Source organism: Dysidea avara, chromosome 3 (assembly GCF_963678975.1).
Source record: "Dysidea avara chromosome 3, odDysAvar1.4, whole genome shotgun sequence".
Taxonomy (NCBI): domain Eukaryota; kingdom Metazoa; phylum Porifera; class Demospongiae; order Dictyoceratida; family Dysideidae; genus Dysidea; species Dysidea avara.
In genome coordinates, this window is record NC_089274.1 from 44442422 (window position 1) to 44461388 (window position 18967).

General features: G+C 36.6%; 1 protein-coding gene and 1 long non-coding RNA gene across 2 annotated transcripts; both read left to right on the forward strand.

Annotated features, from left to right (window-relative positions):
- Positions 1-222: 222 nt before the first annotated feature.
- LOC136248534 (NADH-ubiquinone oxidoreductase chain 5-like) lies at positions 223-3906 on the forward strand. The gene is made up of 10 exons (XM_066040306.1): positions 223-293; positions 626-661; positions 791-824; positions 1241-1269; positions 1923-1958; positions 2086-2124; positions 2249-2287; positions 2888-2900; positions 3536-3571; positions 3699-3906. The coding sequence occupies exons 1-10, from the start codon at positions 223-225 to the stop codon at positions 3828-3830; spliced, it is 465 nt and encodes a 154-aa protein (XP_065896378.1). The 3' UTR covers positions 3831-3906.
- Positions 3907-7222: 3316 nt separating this feature from the next.
- On the forward strand, positions 7223-15190 carry LOC136251187 (uncharacterized). The gene is made up of 3 exons (XR_010698977.1): positions 7223-9205; positions 11665-11697; positions 14738-15190. It is a non-coding gene; the product is annotated as an uncharacterized lncRNA (long non-coding RNA).
- The last annotated feature ends 3777 nt before the right edge of the window (positions 15191-18967 follow it).

An 18967-nucleotide genomic window follows, 5' to 3' on the forward strand; every position in this document is an offset into this window, starting at 1 on the left:
TAGGGGTTTACCCTGTAGACGTGACAGACCTTCAACCTTATTATACGCCAACAATCTGTCATAACTCCATGAATAATCATTGGATTCCTACCAAACTTGGTACTGCGAACAGCTGTAATACGCTCTTTGAGTGTGCCAAATTTCAGCTCAACTGGAGCACGCATTTGTATTTTATGGTGGATTTTGCAAAGTGTGCAAAACGAAGAAGAATAATAAGAAAAAATGAAGAAATTAGAACAAAATTTTGGTCACTCGTATCTTGAAAATGTCTGGAACAATTCTCGTAGAATTTGGTATGTAGACTCCCCTAACTGGCCAGCACTTCTGAAGCAAATTTGGTTTCAATCGGATAAGGGATCGCAGAGCTACATAGGTGTGAAAATAGTGTTTTCTTTCTTCCTGTCAATATACTCACAGTGTGGAGTGCTGGCTTCTTGGGCTGCACTACACACTACTGTATGTCTTGATGTGTGTGTTGCATACCTGTTATGGTAAAAATGATGCATATTGTAATTTGCAATTATTTTGCATTGGTTTTTATTTTTCATGAACTTCTTTGTACAACTGTTTGATAATGCTAACATTGGTGGATAATCAGGTCGTAAGTTTTGTTTTACCACTGTAGTTTCTGTGTATTTGTATGTGTGTTTGCATACCTGTTGTGGTGAAAATGTGATGCTTATTGTAATTTTTGCATTCATTTTACTTTTCATGAACTTCTTTGTACAACTGTTTGATGATGCTAATATTGGTGGATAATCAGGTCGTAAGTTTTATTTTACCCCTGTAGTTTCTGTGTATTTGTATGTGTGTTTGTGTACCTGGTGTGTTGAAAATGATGAATATTGTAATTTGTAACTATTTTGCATTTGTTTTTACTTTTCATGAACTTCCTTGTACAACTGCTCATGATGCTAATATTGGTGGATAATCAGCTGGTAAGTGATATTTTACCTCTATAGTTTCTGTGCACACCTGTTGGATTTTGCAACTATTTAGCATTTATTGTACAACTGTTTATGATACTAATATTGGTGAATAATCAGTGTATAATTAATAGTTATGGCTGCAAGGGATTTTGCTGATATATGCACCCAAAGCCGGAGAGCCGCACAAGCAGCTGTGGCATAAGTGATATTTATTATATTACTCAGTGCACAGGTGAAAGAACTACAGAGCACTCACCCCATTTGTTTTATACACTAGCATCTATTGATCAATTGTGGTTTCAATTGCGCAGGCAAATAGCTCTAAGAACGTTATTCCTATGTCAGTATGTTTCAAGACACACCAGGAATTTTCGGTTGTCGGATTGCTTTTTGGGGTGTTAAGGAGGACTATAAGCTACTTACCTAGTTGTCATATTCTTCTTGCTTTGTCGTCTGCTCAATGGCTGACATGCCCCCCTGTGCAGTAGGTAGAAATACTCATCCACGCATCGTCCAATTTCTCATTACTGTTTACAGATCATTTGTCTTAGAATATACGTAGTTTAGTTTACTGTAAAATAATCTAAACTTAGCAAGTACACTGAGCCGAGCCTAACTTGTAAACTCAAACCCATAATGAAATGCTCTGTGTCGCTCAATATAACGAATCAAAGACTAAACATATCTCGTATCTTTGAACTGGTTGGGCATCAAAGCCATGAATAACCGCGTTCCTATTTTATTGCGCAGGTAATATCTAGATATTGTCTGGAAAATACACCAGTTAAACCCTGAAAGTCGCCACACTAAAGTGGTATACGTGATATTTTACCCCTGTAGTTTGTTTTGTGTGTTTGTGTACCTGTTGTGTTGAAAATGATGCATATTGTAATTTGTTACTATTTTGCAATTTTTTTTACTTTTCATGAACTTCTGTTTATGATACTAATATTGGTGGATTATCAGAACGTAAGTGATATTTTACCCCTGTAGTTTCTGTGTATTTGTATGTGTGTTTGTATACCTGTTGTGGTGAAAATGATGCATATTGTAATTTTTGCATTTGTTTTACTTTTCATGAACTTCTTTGTACAACTGTTCGATGATGCTAATATTGGTGGATAATCAGCAAGTAAGTGATATTTTACCCCTGTAGTTTCTGTGTATTTGTATGTGTGTTTGCATACCTGTTGTGGTGAAAATGATACATATTGTAATTTTTGCATTTGTTTTACTTTTCATGAACTTCTTTGTACAACTGTTCGATGATGCTAATGTTGGTGGATAATCAGTTGGTAAGTGATATTTTACCCCTGTAGTTTCTGTGTATTTGTATGTGTGTTTGTATACATGTTGTGGTGAAAATGATGCATATTGTAATTTTTTCATCTGTTTTACTTTTCATGAACTTCTTTGTACAACTGTTCGATGATGCTAATATTGGTGGATAATCAGATGGTAAGTGATATTTTACCCCTGTAGTTTCTGTGTATTTGTATGTGTGTTTGTATACATGTTGTGGTGAAAATGATGCATATTGTAATTTTTGCATTTGTTTTACTTTTCATGAACTTCTTTGTACAACTGTTCGATGATGCTAATCAGGAAGTAAGTGATATTTTACCCCTGTAATTTCTGTGTATTTGTATGTGTGTTTACATACATGTTGTGGTGAAAATGATGCGTATTGTAATTTTTGCATTTGTTTTACTTTTCATGAACTTCTTTGTACAACTGTTCGATGATGCTAATATTGGTGGATAATTAGCTCGTAAGTGATATTTTACCCCTGTAGTTTCTGTGTATTTGTATGTGTGTTTACATACATGTTGTGGTGAAAATGATGCATATTGTAATTTTTGCATTTGTTTTACTTTTCATGAACTTCTTTGTACAACTGTTCGATGATGCTAATGTTGGTGGATAATCAGAATGTAAGTGATATTTTACCCCTGTAGTTTCTGTGTATTTGTATGTGTGTTTGCATACATGTTGTGGTGAAAATGATGCATATTGTAATTTTTGCATTTGTTTTACTTTTCATGAACTACTTTGTACAACTGTTTGATAATGCTAATATTGGTGGATAATCAGTTGGTAAGTGATATTTTACCCCTGTAGTTTCTGTGTATTTGTATGTGTGTCTGCATACATGTTGTGGTGAAAATGATGCATATTGTAATTTTTGCATTTGTTTTACTTTTCATGAACTTCTTTGTACAACTGTTTGATAATGCTAATATTGGTGGATAATCAGGAAGTAAGTGATATTTTACCCCTGTAGTTTCTGTGTATTTGTATGTGTTTGCATACATGTTGTGGTGAAAATGATGCATATTGTAATTTTTGCATTTGTTTTACTTTTCATGAACTTCTTTGTACAACTGTTTGATAATGCTAATATTGGTGGATAATCAGGAAGTAAGTGATATTTTATCCCTGTAGTTTCTGTGTATTTGTATGTGTTTGCATACATGTTGTGGTGAAAATGATGCATATTGTAATTTTTGCATTTGTTTTACTTTTCATGAACTTCTTTGTACAACTGTTTGATAATGCTAATATTGGTGGATGATCAGTTGGTAAGTGATATTTTACCCCTGTAGTTTCTGTGTATTTGTATGTGTGTTTGCATACATGTTGTGGTGAAAATGATGCATATTGTAATTTTTTCATTTGTTTTACTTTTCATAAACTTCTTTGTACAACTGTTCGATGATGCTAATATTGGTGGATAATCAGGAAGTAAGTGATATTTTACCCCTGTAGTTTCTGTGTATTTGTATGTGTGTTTGCATACCTGTTGTGGTGAAAATGATGCATATTGTAATTTTTGCATTTGTTTTACTTTTCATGAACTTCTTTGTACAACTGTTCGATGATGCTAATATTGGTGGATAATCAGATGGTAAGTGATATTTTACCCCTGTAGTTTCTGTGTATTTGTATGTGTGTTTGTATACATGTTGTGGTGAAAATGATGCATATTGTAATTTTTGCATTTGTTTTACTTTTCATGAACTTCTTTGTACAACTGTTCGATGATGCTAATGTTGGTGGATAATCAGCAAGTAAGTGATATTTTACCCCTGTAGTTTCTGTGTATTTGTATGTGTGTTTGCATACATGTTGTGGTGAAAATGATGCATATTGTAATTTTGCATTTGTTTTACTTTTCATGAACTTCTTTGTACAACTGTTCGATGATGCTAATGTTGGTGGATAATCAGGAAGTAAGTGATATTTTACCCCTGTAGTTTCTGTGTATTTGTATGTGTGTTTACATATATGTTGTGGTGAAAATGATGCGTATTGTAATTTTTGCATTTTTTTTACTTTTCATGAACTTCTGTTTATGGTACCAATATTGGTGGATAATCAGAAAGTAAGTGATATTTTACCCCTGTAGTTTCTGTGTATTTGTATGTGTGTTTGCACACGTGTGGATTTTGTAACTATCTAGCATTTGTTATACAACTGTGTATGATACTAATATTGGTGAATAATCAGTGCGTAATTAATAGTTATGACTGCAAGGGATTTTGCTGATATTTATACCCAAAGCTGGAGGGCCGCACAAGCAGCTGTGGTATAAGTGATATTTCTTATATTGCTCATTGCACAGGTGAAAGAACTACAGCGCACTCATCCCATTTGTTTTATACACTAGCATCTAATGATCAATTGTGGTCTCAATTGTGCAGGCAAACATCTCTCAGAACGTTATTCCTATATCGGTATGTTTCAAGACACACCAGATGTTTTCAATTATGAGATTGCTTTTTGGGGTGTTAAGTTTTAATACTACATCAAACCTTTGCTATTGTGGCAGTAAGTTAATACATTAAGTTAAGTGCTTAGGACTATAAGCTACTCACCTAGTTGTCATATTCTTCTTGTTTTGTTGTCTACTCAATGGCTGACTTGCCCCCCCCGCTGTGCAGTGGGTAGAAATACTCTTCCACACATTGTCCAATTGCTCAATATAGTTTAGTTTACTGTCAAATAATCTAAACCTAGCAAGTACACTGAGCCGAGCCTAACTTGTAAACCCAAACCCAAAATTAAATGCTCTGTGTCGCTGAGTATAATGAATCAAAGACTAAATGTATCACATATCTTTTAACTGGTTGGGCATCAAAGCCATGAGTAACCGCGTTCCCATTTTATTGCCCAGGTAATATCTAGATATTGCCTGAGAAAGATGCCAGTTATACTCTAAAAGGCACCTTTGATTGGCCACAATAAAGTGGTATACGTGATATTTTACCCCTATAGTTTCCTGTTGTGTTGAAAATGATACCTATTGTAATTTGTACCTGTTTTGCATTTGTTTTACTTTTCATAAACGTCTTTGTAGAACTGTTTGCTGATGCTAATATTGGTGGATAATCAGCTCTTTAGTTATATTTTACCCCTGTAGTTTCTATGTATTAGAGTATTTTGAAAAATTGTTAATTTAAAAATGAAGTAGGGATCTATGCAATATAAAGTAATGAAACAAGAGATGAATGATGGTATTACAGCATAGCTCAATTGGAAGTCCCTACTTTGGCATTGAACAAAATTATAATAACTAGTGTGCGAAAGTAGGGACTTTCTCACTGAGCTATGCTGTAATACCATCATTCATCTCTTGTTTCATTACTTTATATTGCATAGATTCCTGCTTCGTTTTTAATTAAGTATTTTTTTAAATACTAGTTTGTTTAGTTTTTTGTTGTGATACAGCTAGCTACAATGTATCTTGTATTGGTCTACTTGTATTTTCCATATTTGTAGGTATAGGGAGACAGATACCATCACTTATAAACATCTTGCCTATTTACTCAGTGAGAAGTGGAGTTCCCCATATTCTGTGGTTATGGGCTGGCTTTGCTGTAGTTTAGAGTTCTCCTTGCTGCATTCTTCAGTAATGTGTATCAAGGATCACGTTCTAGATCCAAGCATCTCTGTGTGCCTCCAGCTGTTGACCTTGCTGTTGTTGAGGGGCACCTGTCTCCTTTAGAACAATAATGTTTTTATATTGTGTTTGGTTCTTTTTCTTATAAAAGTATGTCTACCAGAACAATGTAATTTGTAACTGTTCTATCATACATAACTATATGGACTAGTAATATTCCGTAAAGGTGAATTTCATCGCAAAAAAAAATGTCTTTAGGATGATTTTTAAAGGTGGAATTTTTGATGGCGCACAAAATTTTCACAACGATCCCTACTTAAACGGTACTACTGTACCATTTGATTTTGTATGTTTGCGTACCTGTTGTGGCGAAGATGATGCATATTGTAATCATATGTTTTACTTTTCATGAACTTCTTTGAACTATTTGATCATTTTAGGACATATGGCCCAGCTTGTTGGGGTGAGCCTGAGTGAGCCCCACATTGGCAGTAGTCACTTCGTATAACTGATTGTACATCCGACCATTCCAAAGAGTTTACATAATGAACACGGACAGCCCACACTAGTTGTACTCGCTCACATACGTACGACCATTCCTGAGAGTTTATGTAATGAACACAGAAAGCCCCACACTGGTAGTGCTGAACCATACATACGACCATTCCTGAGAGTTTACGTAATGAACATAGAAAGCCTCACACTGACTTGGCCCATTCCAACAGTATGGAACTTCAATAATCTATTCTGTATGTATTTTCAAAGTGTGTATTAATTTATGGTGCCTAAAAACACTGGTAGTGCTCAACCGTACGTACGACCATTTCCGAGAGTTTACATAATGAGACGTGGAAGCGATACTTACCATCAACCTCTCCTTTGCATGGCAAGCAATGTGCAGACTGATGAAGCTAGACAAGAAAGGCTTAGAAGAAAGAGAAACAACGATAGAGCAAAGAGAAACTTCTGAAGAAAGGGATGCAAGGTTTATTTTTGACACGCAAAACAATCGTGTCACTTCACGACTACAGATTAACTAACTAATATTATAAAAACTCAGGCTCACCCCAACATGCTTTAGCATCTGTCTAGTATTAAAATTAACTCAGATAACAGTTTCCAGTGACAGACAGTTGAAATACTCTGCTTCTTTTATCATTAAGGTCTGCTCTTGGCAACTCCAGCAGCCATGTCTTAATCCAGTATCCTGCTCTATCCTCATTAAACAACTGGTATTGCATGAGGAGAATGACACAAATTTTGTAATGATACTAAATTTATGGACTGTTTAATGGATGTTGCTTGCAGGCGTGAGATTCAATACTATAGATGTGAGAGCACCTCAACTTGTGAGAATTATGCAGGAGGGGTGACAATGCATGATGTGATCTTCCATGGTCATGTAATGAAGACAACGTAACAGTAACAGGCCCTCACGATTGTAAATGCATCACTTATGTTTACTATATGTGCTACTGTTTATGCGCATCTTTTCCACCCACACACACTGTGAAGGCCATGCACTGTTTGTACATACCCTATTAGTGGATATTCCCATCGGTAGTTGTACTTGGTTGTATGTGCCCCGGGCCTATAGTAATAATAATAGTACATAATATTGATCCTTTATCATCAACTTGTGCAGTCTGACTACATTCATAATTAAATCCCTTCAACTCTAATTTGCTGGCAATTTGGGAATTGTCATTGTACAGGAAAATATTACTAGCCAAATAGAGTTACAGAGAATTAAGTAGGAATGCAGTAGGACTGCACGAGTCAATGATAAAGGACCAAATTTTTATAGTTAGTTATTAACATTCAGTTCTTGGCCTCACCAGATATTAACTTCTTTAGTCATCAGTTACTTTTAGCTTTATGGACACGTCATTTTTGTACAGCCTAGCTTTTTACATGGGGCATTGCTGTGCCACAAATCAGATATTACTCTGACTTTTCTAAGCATGTGGCAGATCAATAAGACCATCCTATGGGGATACACTCTAAGACAAGTGTATAATCATTAAAGTAAAACAGTCTGTATAAAGAGGTGGCCTTTGTTAGGGGGTGATCTTGTAAAGAGGTGATCACTGGGTGAAATTAACTAATCACCATTCCATTTCAGTCCACCATTCCGTTCCACCATTTTGGTCCATTCCACCATTTTAGTCCATTTCACCACTCCAGTCCACCATTCCATTCCACCATTCCATTCCACTGAATCCAAACACTCCCAGTGGTCCAGGACCATCAGTACATTGCAGAGTTTTGATTGGCTCCAGTTGGTTGACTTATGTAGCAAATTATGACAATTGTAAAGTATTTGAAAGTACCGAGTTGGCTTCTCTGTGATATTTGGTACCTCCCTCGTGTTTCCTGGGTGTAGAAAAGGCGGATATGGCAGACACGGACATAGACACAGACATTTTCAAAACACACTTTTGCATCTATACAACAGTTAATTCTCATACCTAGCATTGTTCTGTACAGTAGTCTTTGCTTCTAGGCCCAGACATGGTCTTCACGCATACAGATTATCCATTTATAAGCGCATGTGCGGAGGATTGGCTAGCATGCTGCAAGTGTTATAGGCCATAGACTGTTGTACAAATTCTCTAGAAATCTAATGCAGTTTTGTAATTGTAGAGATCCACCCTAATTTACTGTCTCAGGCCAGATCCAGGAGTTCTCATCAGTGTAAAGCACAGGCACTTATACTTACTAAGGTCCTGGCTTGCGAGGCTGAGTTGGGGCATGCCAGCTGAATCTCTGTGAGTATGCATTAGGGTGTACACCAGTACACCAGTACGTATATGGTGTATGGTACTCTGTAGCATGCTCCGTACATTTGCTTATAATTAAGCGCTACTCAAAGTTGATCTCTGTGTCTGAAAGCGAAGACTACTATACAGAACAACACTAGGTATGAAAAATAACTGTTGTATAAATGTAAAAGTGTATTTTGAAAATGTCTGTGTCTGCATCCACATCCATGTCCAACCATACTGCCTTTTCCAACTACCCTGGGTGTGTATCAAAGTGTAAAAGAAGCCACTGGGGCAATACCATCAGTGTATCAGTACTCATTGGAATTGTTGTGACCTGTTTTGAAAGTGTTTTGGACAACAGTTGGCTTTTGGTTAATAATTTTTGTGTCAAAAATGGCTATAACTTTTGATTATTATTCACTGTAATAAAATTTAATAAATAATCAAAGCAGATGATTATTAGGTTCTAGCCATGATAGAGTTCCTCCCTGCATGCTTATTTTGTGTTAGGTATATACATATATGTGAATTTTATGAAATGTCTGCAGATGCCAGTTTGAATATTCAACCGGAAACATATGACAACATTTCAGATATACCTCATCGTAAGTCATTCTCATATAGTGCATGCTTCATGTTAATGTACTACAGGTTTTTGCTATTGAATTCGTCACCTTTGCAATTGACTTTGTTTTGTTTGTAATTGAATTCATTGCTTTTGCAATAGAATTGTCACTCTTGCAATTGAATTCATCGCCTCGACAATTAAATATGACATGCCTGCAGTAGAATTAGGATCTATTGCATTAGAATTAGTTGTGTTTGCAGAACTTTCATCATGACTCATTGTTTGTTTTACAGGATAGAAGTAAATTTCTTTCAGTGAGTTGTTGTTGGCATACTTCCATGTATGCATAAAGCCGTTTCTAAATGTATGACTGGATATCTAGTGTTTTCAGAGGTGTAAAATTTGGGTGCGCACCTGACCCCGCTTCTGAGTCCTGCTGGCTCTGGAATCCCCTATTAAAAATCCTAGATCTGCCGCTGTCAATATTGATAGTATTATGATGTCATGCAACCCCCAAATGCTTATAATTATTATTATTATTATTATGTATAATTGGTCAAAAAGAAGACAGAGTCTTATAAAACCAATCTCAATTAAATCATACAAATGAAAAACGTTGATTATACAAAAAATAATCTAAATTAGTCTTAAAACTTAGTACATTGGGAGAAGTGGCGATTTCATAGGGTAAAGAATTCTAGTTATTAATTATTCTCTGTGAAAAAGCAAAACGTCGTGTTGAAGTCTTATTAAATTTCTTATAAATCTTAAATCCATTAGATCTAGTACTGTAACTGGTGTTCATTGTAAAAAAATATTCTTTGTCTACTAATACTGCTCCATTCAAAATTTTATACATCATAATTAAGTCCATACGATTTCGACGGTAAGATAAACTAGGCAAATTGAGGCTTTGTAGTCTGTCAGAATAGAGTAAGTTTTGAAGGGTAGGTATCAACTTTGTGGCTCTTCTTTGAATATTTTCCAGCTCACGGATGTTTCCCAAATGATGAGGATTCCATATGGTAGAGGCATAGTCTAGAATTGGTCTTACAAGTGTGGTGTAAAGTAATCGTATTACAACAGGATCTCTGGAATTAAAGTTTCGTTTAATGGTGCCTAACACATTGTTGGCTTTGTGTATTATTTGGTTAATATGTGTCTTGAAATGTAAGTTGAAGTTTAATAAATCTTGATGTTTACAACTACTATACACATTAGATTTTAATGTAGTTATTGATTATCATCTAATGCAGTTTCTGAGCACTTCTTGAACTTCTGCATTGCAGAAATACAATGGTGTCTTCACCAGCTTATTAATTTTACCAGACTCTAAGACAAGGTACAATACTTACGGTATATGTTATACATTCTATCTATACTGTGATAAGTATGCAATCCATTCACACTCATTAAATCATGTTCAGTTAAAAGATCAATGCTTTTCATACTCTTGCAGGAAACTTAAAAAGCACTAGCTATGTACAATACAATGGGACTTTAGGCCTAAACTTCTCTTCATCTGAATCAAAGCCTTCCTCCAATAAAATCATGGTTGCCCTTGTAGTTTCTACTCACAAAATATAATTGCAGCTGGGCTACTGTATAGCTAGCTAAATTTATATACCAATAGTTATGTATAGCTAGCTTTGTTGGATGTCAATGTCTAGGTTAGCTATACCTATCTACTGAATCCTTATATGGTTAGCTTATTTGGCTTACTACTGATGATTCTACTTATCAACTCTTTTCTTCTTCATAGTACTTGGCATTTGTCCCTCATGTACTCTTGGAAGACTTATTACTAATAATGTGCAAATTATTAAACTATTAATCTACTACACAATAGGCATTAATTAGAAATTCAAAAACTTGGGGTGTGATCCTCAGCTAAGTTTTGCTGTGAGGAAAAGTGATGGTATCAGTTAGCTGATGAGCATTGGTGAGTACTATTTGTGCTATGGAGTGGTTTAGTTATAGTTAAGGAAAGAATCAGTGTAATTCTAGCTAATAGCTGGTTGCCTAATGGCTGGACAGCTTTTCTGAAGTAAGCCAATCCCAAAGTGGTTTTCAGAAACCTCAGAAACTCCCCTAAAACTGCCCCTGAGTGAACTACGTGCAGTGAAAGAAATCTTTATCAAGTGTGCTCTAGACAAATTAAATACTGAATACAATTAAGTACTGCAATTTTTTTTGTTTTTCAGCTGCTTTGCATAGTATTCTTAGTTTAGCCAGGTGCTCACTGATCTATTGTAACAAAATTTCCTGCAAATGTGATGAATTGTAATGCAGCAGCGCCTAATTCTACTGCAAGTGTGTTAAATTAATTTGCAAAAGTGATGGATTCTACTGCAAAAGTGACAAATTTAATTGCAAAGGTGTCAAATTCAATAGCAAAGACCTGTACTATATGGATAAATGTTTATACTACAGGAAAACCTATACAGTTCAAGGTTGCAGGTTACATTTACATGCTAATTTTGTTTTTACCTACAGGAGATTCTAATATTTCACTCAATAGTGACAATGGTAAGGCCAATTGTAATTGCATATGTAGTGTTTTGAATATTGTGTACCAGTTATGATGTATAATCAAATTTGAGTAAGTTTGCATTTCACACAAAAGCTTATGTACGCTAAAAAGGTATACTGAAACAAGGGGATCATCACTTAATGTGCAAACTTAATCACTTAATCCCTACTTGCCAACCCAAGTAATACTTGTGTGACAAGTAATACTTGTGCAAGCTACAGTAATTCATATGTCAGTCGATGCATGGCAGAGGGAAGTTGTTGATGTGAGGTTGGGATGAACAATGACTGAGAACTAGCTGCTGGAACCCACTTTTCTTGAAATCAAAACACATGATAGGGTGTTGTGTTGCCAGTGCGGGCGCGAGACAGACAAGTTGTTATACAGGTACCAAGAAAACATCATTTTCATGCATCCGTAGCTCAATAGTGCCTGACTGGAAATTAACCATTTTTGCTTTGGTAACTTCCTCGGGGTGGGGTCTTCTTAGTTTTTTCATAATTTTTCTTCTTTTTGCAACACTTAGAATGATCATTATAACTTGCACATGCTTTAGTTGACTTTCTTCAAATTTGGAGAGCAGCAAGAATGTAATGCAGCTTGTTTACAGTCTAACATTCGTACACATTGGATAAAGAACAAAGGAGTTATACGTGATTTTAAAAAAATCAATAGTGTTTTTTGTCACTGTCACAGGTTAAATTGCTGGAAGGAATAACTTAAAATTCAGTCTGCACATAAAGCAACTATTGTAGTACAAAGCTTTTGTGGTCTGAAAGAAATTGCACCAATTGCCATGGAGTGATAACAAAAACGCCAACTATGTTAGGGTCCTCAATGCAAAAAATTAATATCTACCGATACTACCCAACTATTGTCATGTGTTAGGCTAAGTGTAACTTGAGCGTGGCAGCCAAGTTTGTCATTTTCCTCTTGTAGAAACCTCTTTAAATTATGTGATTTTTCATTGCAGCAGTTCGTAGGGTGCTTTGTATGCTACGATATTCACTCTCAACATTATTCAAGTAGTCTATCATTAATTCAAAGTATCAGCAGTTTGATTTTATTGGTCAGTTTGGTGGCAGCACAATCTGTGCAACTTTTCGGTGACAAACAAAAAGTTTTTTTCTTCTGGAGCATAGGACAAGCAGAGCAGCAACTGCACCGTCGGTCAGCAATGACCAGTAATACTAGGTAAAGTACCTGCATGCGGAGTATAGTTAATGTTGATTACTTGACTCACCTTTGACCTGTCTGGGGCCATAGATTATATATACTACGTATCCGGGATTGGAAACGCCAGTTTTTATCCAAATTATCCACGTTGGAGCGCACCCTTATGACAGCAAAACGCCTAGCCAGGCAAGTAGTTGATTCTTTTCATTTTCTTGTGAGTTCATAGCTAGCTAATAGAGATATAAAGGCTACTTAACTCCACATTTCGTATTTCGTAGGTTTACTAAATGAAGGCATTATTTGGAGTTAGACCAGGTGAACTCGACATGAGGGGTGCGACACCTTTGTAAATCTGTACGTGATTTGAAACCTGATTTATGATTTGAAAATGGATTTGTGATTTGAACTTGATTTGAAACTTCACGCGTGATTGCCGTAGTGTGATTTGTGATGTTAATAGTGTGTTCTGAAGGACAGTAGTTCATGATTAAAACTAGTATTGTATCACTGTGAGCTTAGAAATATGGTTTCGAGAGTAGTTGTCAAGCAGTTTTAATTATTTGCGTGGGCAAAAATGCTCGATATTTGTTGATTTGTGATTTGGTAGCTGGAGGGCATACGTAATTTGGAGAGGTGTCATATCCCCCAACTTGATAGGAATGGGCGGTCAGCGGCAAGGTTCATTGAATTCGAGGTTGAATTACTCAGACCATGCTCAGACACAATGGTACATACATTATTGTTACAGAGCAGACAGCACAGGTGATATGGCTAGGGAAATTACAAAACAAATTAAATTTTATGTATTTCAAAAATTAGAGTGCTTTTCTAGATGGAAAATAGCCCTTAGAGTAGAAACTTTGCTGGTGTGAATAGGTAGATGAGTTTGGGAGAATGAAACAATGACATTGATGGTGTGGTGTAATTGCTGTGTATTATTAAGAATCAGTGGAGTGATTGCAGGTGATATTACCTCATGCTCAGTAGTTGAGTCGTCGGAGATAGATTTAACAGCTTATTGTTAAATCAACTACAGATGGTATAGCCTGGTGGATCTTTCCATTGTAATGAAATAGTCGAACCATCCAGTTGGTATTTAAAGTTGTATTGGAATCTACCAATGATTGAAGTCTTCTGGTTGTCATAATGTAATGTAATTTAAGCACGCGGGGTCACTAATACTGCATGCTTGTGAAGTAACCTCATGACATGTCAAAACAATTGGGGATTTGAAACAGACCATTACTCTCCCTACCCAATGACAAAGAGAAAAATGGAACCTGTCCTGTATAGAAAGGTCATCTCTCTAAAATAGCCTAATTGGCCAACTTTAATTCCTTTTGTGAGGCAGCTATACACTAACCCGATTGTATAAAGCAAACATCAAGAAATGTTGGCCTGAAGGTGACCAGCTTAGGACAGGTTCTACTGTACATCAAACACATTGATGTCATGCATTCACAATGCAACAGTCAAAAGAGAGGGAAATCACAGTAATCATATACTGCACTGTGCTAAGCAGAGATGCCATGTACGTTTATCACCACTACTCTTGCCACTGCTATGGTACATTCACTTTAAGGTAAGTGAGAGCGGGTAATTCTGGACACTTAGCTTGTCCTCAGCAATGGAAGAATCCCACAATGGTTAATTGTATTACAACATATAATTGTACAGGAAATGCACCATAAGATAGGCCTTGCAACCATAGCTACAGTTACTGTTAACTCGTCAATGGAACATGCTGCAGTTGTTTTAGGACTGGTACCCATACCGTTAGGCCAGACCACTTGTACATTGTACAATGTTAGTGTTGCATTTGCTAATGTAGCTCAGTACTTATGTAGACTGTTTTTGTAGGTCAACAAAACCCTTCCTGTGCTGTGTCTTTCTACCACCTGTCAAGGAATACAGTGACAGTGTTTGTTGCTGTGAAAGATTCATCTCACATTGAAACTGATAGGATTTTGTAACAGACAAGTTGACTATTGAAACTTACGTAATTTCTATGCTGTACCAAGTTCAGGCTGTTCTTAGTAATAAATTAACAACATGATGGTACGGCACAACAGTGTATGTTGCAACATATAGCTAGAGGGATGGTTGTACTTATCTAGCAATGGAGTCAGCTGTGACGTTATGTAACTTATCTAGAGTCTGTAGTTGCTGTGAATAGCTAAAACAGCCACTGCCATGAAATTGAGTATGGTGGTAGGAACCATATAACATACTCTATTACAACATTCATTATGTACACTCAATTGACTTTCTGTTCCAACACAGAAACATGCACAACACTGTACACTTGTAATCAGTGCTCCATGTGACTATCAATTGTTAAAACTGTGTAGCTATTAGTAGGTCTTTATTGGATAAATATTTCGACTAGCTGAAGTACTATTCAAGTTTGAGAGCTGTACAGTACCACTCTATACAGAATTGCCTATCATTTTAACTTCTGAAATTGTCAGGTTTACAAATGATTGAGACCAGAAGCACTTAAGAGTTTTACCATATTCTTGTACAGGCTAGAGACCAGGTACTATCACATTCCCTCTGTCAGGAATGGAGATGCTGCATATGCAGCTAGAGCTGTTTTAATGCTCTGCTTCAGAGTGGAATGACCAACATTGGCACAGGGCAGCCATGTGTTGATCTACCTCTGAAATGTGTGGAATTGGCTGATGAGCGAGTCATAGGGATGGCATTCCACTTGGAGAGGTAGCAGTTGTTTGGATAAACATCATGCTGGGCTCTCTGAAGATTAGAAGCTGAATTGTGCCCATAAAAGAGCAACACCTCCACGCTTCTGTCTGAGAGGTAACACCTACTGGGAAGCAGTGTGTTACACTCCTTGCAACATGGAGCTGACACTATCCAGCTGTGGCTTAGCTGCGAGTCAACACTCCTGTTGGGGGAGCTGACATTGACCCATGACGAGGGTCACACACCAGGCGCTCCCATGCTTGTATCAACACTCCTGTTGGTGGAGGTGACATTGACCCATGAGGGAGTCACATGCCAGGCGCTCCCATGCTTGTAGAGGAGTTGACAGTGGCCCATGATAGCATTGCCAGTTGGCACTTGGTCACCTGCAGTGAGCTAACGAGTACATCAGAGTGTGACAGTAACATGTAACAACAAAAGCAGTTATACAATCTGCAGTATTGACTAATAATTGTATCGGCACTGACAAAGCAGAGCTGTGGGAGAGCTGGCATTGACCCGTGACAGAGCCACATGCCAGGCATTCCCGTGTTTTAGAAGAGCTGGCAATGGCCCATGATAGGTGCCTGTCTGTACCCCCACTTAGAAGAGCAGAGATATAGGTTCACCTGCAGTGAGCCAATGAGTACATCAAATTAGACAATATCATGTCAACACAATAACATTGCCACAGCATGCAGTATTGGCTAGTAATACATAGTTGTATTGGCAATAATATGCTTGCAATATTTGTGCTGCCACTGAAGCGGTGGATTGTGTAAAGTTATGTATAAATTATGTGTGCCAACAATGTGTGCCATGCCCCTGTATGTGTGTCAACCACATTATTTTGCCATTGATATGTATCATTATGAGCATATGTTGCTATTGGGTCATTCCGTGTCAAATCAACAAGGAATTTAGGGTCACCTCTCGGATTTTGACGAAACTTGGTGTGTTTGTACTACCTATGGTGCTTATCACTCATGCTAATTTTTAGCTCCATACATTCCATAGTTTCTGATTTATGACCACAAATATTTTGAATATTTCATGAAAATTTGGTCCATCTCTTGTTACAAAATCAATTGCAACCTTGCACTGTGTAAATATTTGTAAACACAATTTTCAGTGATTGAAGACTGTTGATTGACCTTTCCAGTGATCCCTAAATTATGGGATATCTACTTAATTATGGTTCAAAAGTACTTCATTGAAAACTTTAATCCCTTATATTTTGAAAAATGCTGCTTGACATTTTTCGAATTCTTTTGTGAATAATGATTGGGTCATAGTCTATGTTCGATAAAATTTTTGTGGTGGGACCACAATGGGCTCAAGAGATATAATGAATTATGTTGTGGTATGCAGTGGAATTTGCCATCTATTATTGCTGTATTGGAGTGTACACCTCCAATAACCACTCGCAACAAGGCCATGCCAAGTTTGTCTTACAGAGTGAAGGTGTCTAGGTGCATTGCAATCTGTATTAATGACCACCTGTATTGAAAGGCCATCTATGTGCTGCAGTTAAGTTATACTTCATTAATGTATAGCACCAAAGCATCAACCCTTTCTAGCAAATCCAAAAATGGTCCTTATTAGACAGGTTGACTATAAATTACTGATCTGACCACCATGTGTCCATGAACATCATGTAAATGTACTATCTCTTCACAAATACCTTCTTTATTAAGTTGAATACCACTGTAGTAGACTTAGCCATATTTAAGTTGCGTATGTGGCTACATAGATACATACAACAGAACTCCTCAGAAGGGATACCTGGATATCTTGATAACCAGGACACCTGTTTATACACTGTACTCCCACTCTAGTGGTGCACATACATTTAGACCAAGATACGTCTGTGGCTTCTGTAATATGAGCACTTTATTATGGTCCTAGCAATGGAGGGGTTTTACCATACATGCATTAATTGTACCTCAATATGTGAAATTAATTACTACATTACTTTACATTCATGACCACTTTGAAGATCAAGTCATAAACTCATGCACATACTCACATAGGACATGCTGACCACATACTTAACATTTGCCTGTACTGATCTTCAAAGCGTCAACCCAAAATACTTTGAAAAACCGTTTTAGTAATTACAGTACTATAAATCACATATTGAGGTGCAAGCAAGTGTTAACAATATAAAAACTCTTGGTACAAGTAATGCATCTACCGTATATAGTGTAACTCTTCTATTCCCTGGACCATTGATGAAGTGTTCATTTTTGAGAAACCACAGACTTGTCTTGGGCCCAAAATGTACGTACAATTATAAAGTAAGATCATGAGGCTATTAAGGTGCCCAGGTATCCTTTTTGAGGAGGTCTATTGTACCTATGCAGCCATGTACATAACTTGAATAGTGTAGAGTGGGGATATGTATGTGAGTGCACTACGACAAGATTTTACTTAATAAATAAGGTATAACTGAAGAGATGGTACAACATTAATGTGTTTATGGACGCATGATAATCTCATTTATAGTCAACCTGTCTAATAAGGACCATTTTTGGATTTGCTAGAAAGGGTTGATGCTTTGGTGCTATACATTAATATCCAATTAAAGTATAAATTAGCTACAGCTTATAGATGGTCTTTCAATACAGGTGGTCATTAATACAGGTTGCAATGCACCTAGACACCTTCACTCTGTAAGACAAACTTGGCATGGCCTTGTTGTAAGTGGTTATTGGAGGTGTACACTCCAATACAGCAATAATAGACTGCAAATTCCACTACATACCACAACATAATTCATTATATCTCTTGAGCCCATTGTGGTCCCACCATAAAAATTTTATCAAACATAGACTATGACCCAATCATTATTCACAAAAGAATTCAAAAAATGTCAAGCAGCATTTTTCAAAATATAAGGGATTAAAGTTTTCAATGAAGTACTTTTGAACCATAATTAAGTAGATATCCCATAATTTAGGGATCACTGGAAAGGTCAATCAATAGTCTTCCATCACTGAAAAGTGTGTTTAAAAATATTTACACAGTACAAAGTTGCAGTTGATTTTGTAACAAGAGATGGACCAAATTTTCATGAAATATTCAAAATATTTGTGGTCATAAATCAGAAACTATGGAGCTAAAAATTTGCATGAGTGATAAGCACCATAGGTACTACAAACACACCAAGTTTCATCAAAATCCGAGAGGTGACCCTAAATTCCTTGTTGATTTGACATGGAATGACCCTATTTTAATCCTGCGGCTGTGAAAATGGGGTGAAGTACAAATACAGGGATGGGAGAGGAGGGTAACACTTGACAGCCACTTGTCAAATGGTTGACGCCACGTGCTACTACGCATGTGTTAGTACTCTTATTAAAGCACTGTTATTCCTATATT

Coding starts and splice junctions, on each gene's coding strand:
- LOC136248534 (XM_066040306.1), top strand. CDS start 223: ATGAAGAAATTAGAACAAAATTTTGGTCACTCGTATCTTGAAAATGTC. Junction 662..790: donor TGTGTGTTTGCATACCTGTT/GTGGTGAAAATG, acceptor TTACCCCTGTAG/TTTCTGTGTATTTGTATGTG. Junction 825..1,240: donor TATGTGTGTTTGTGTACCTG/GTGTGTTGAAAA, acceptor TCAATTGCGCAG/GCAAATAGCTCTAAGAACGT.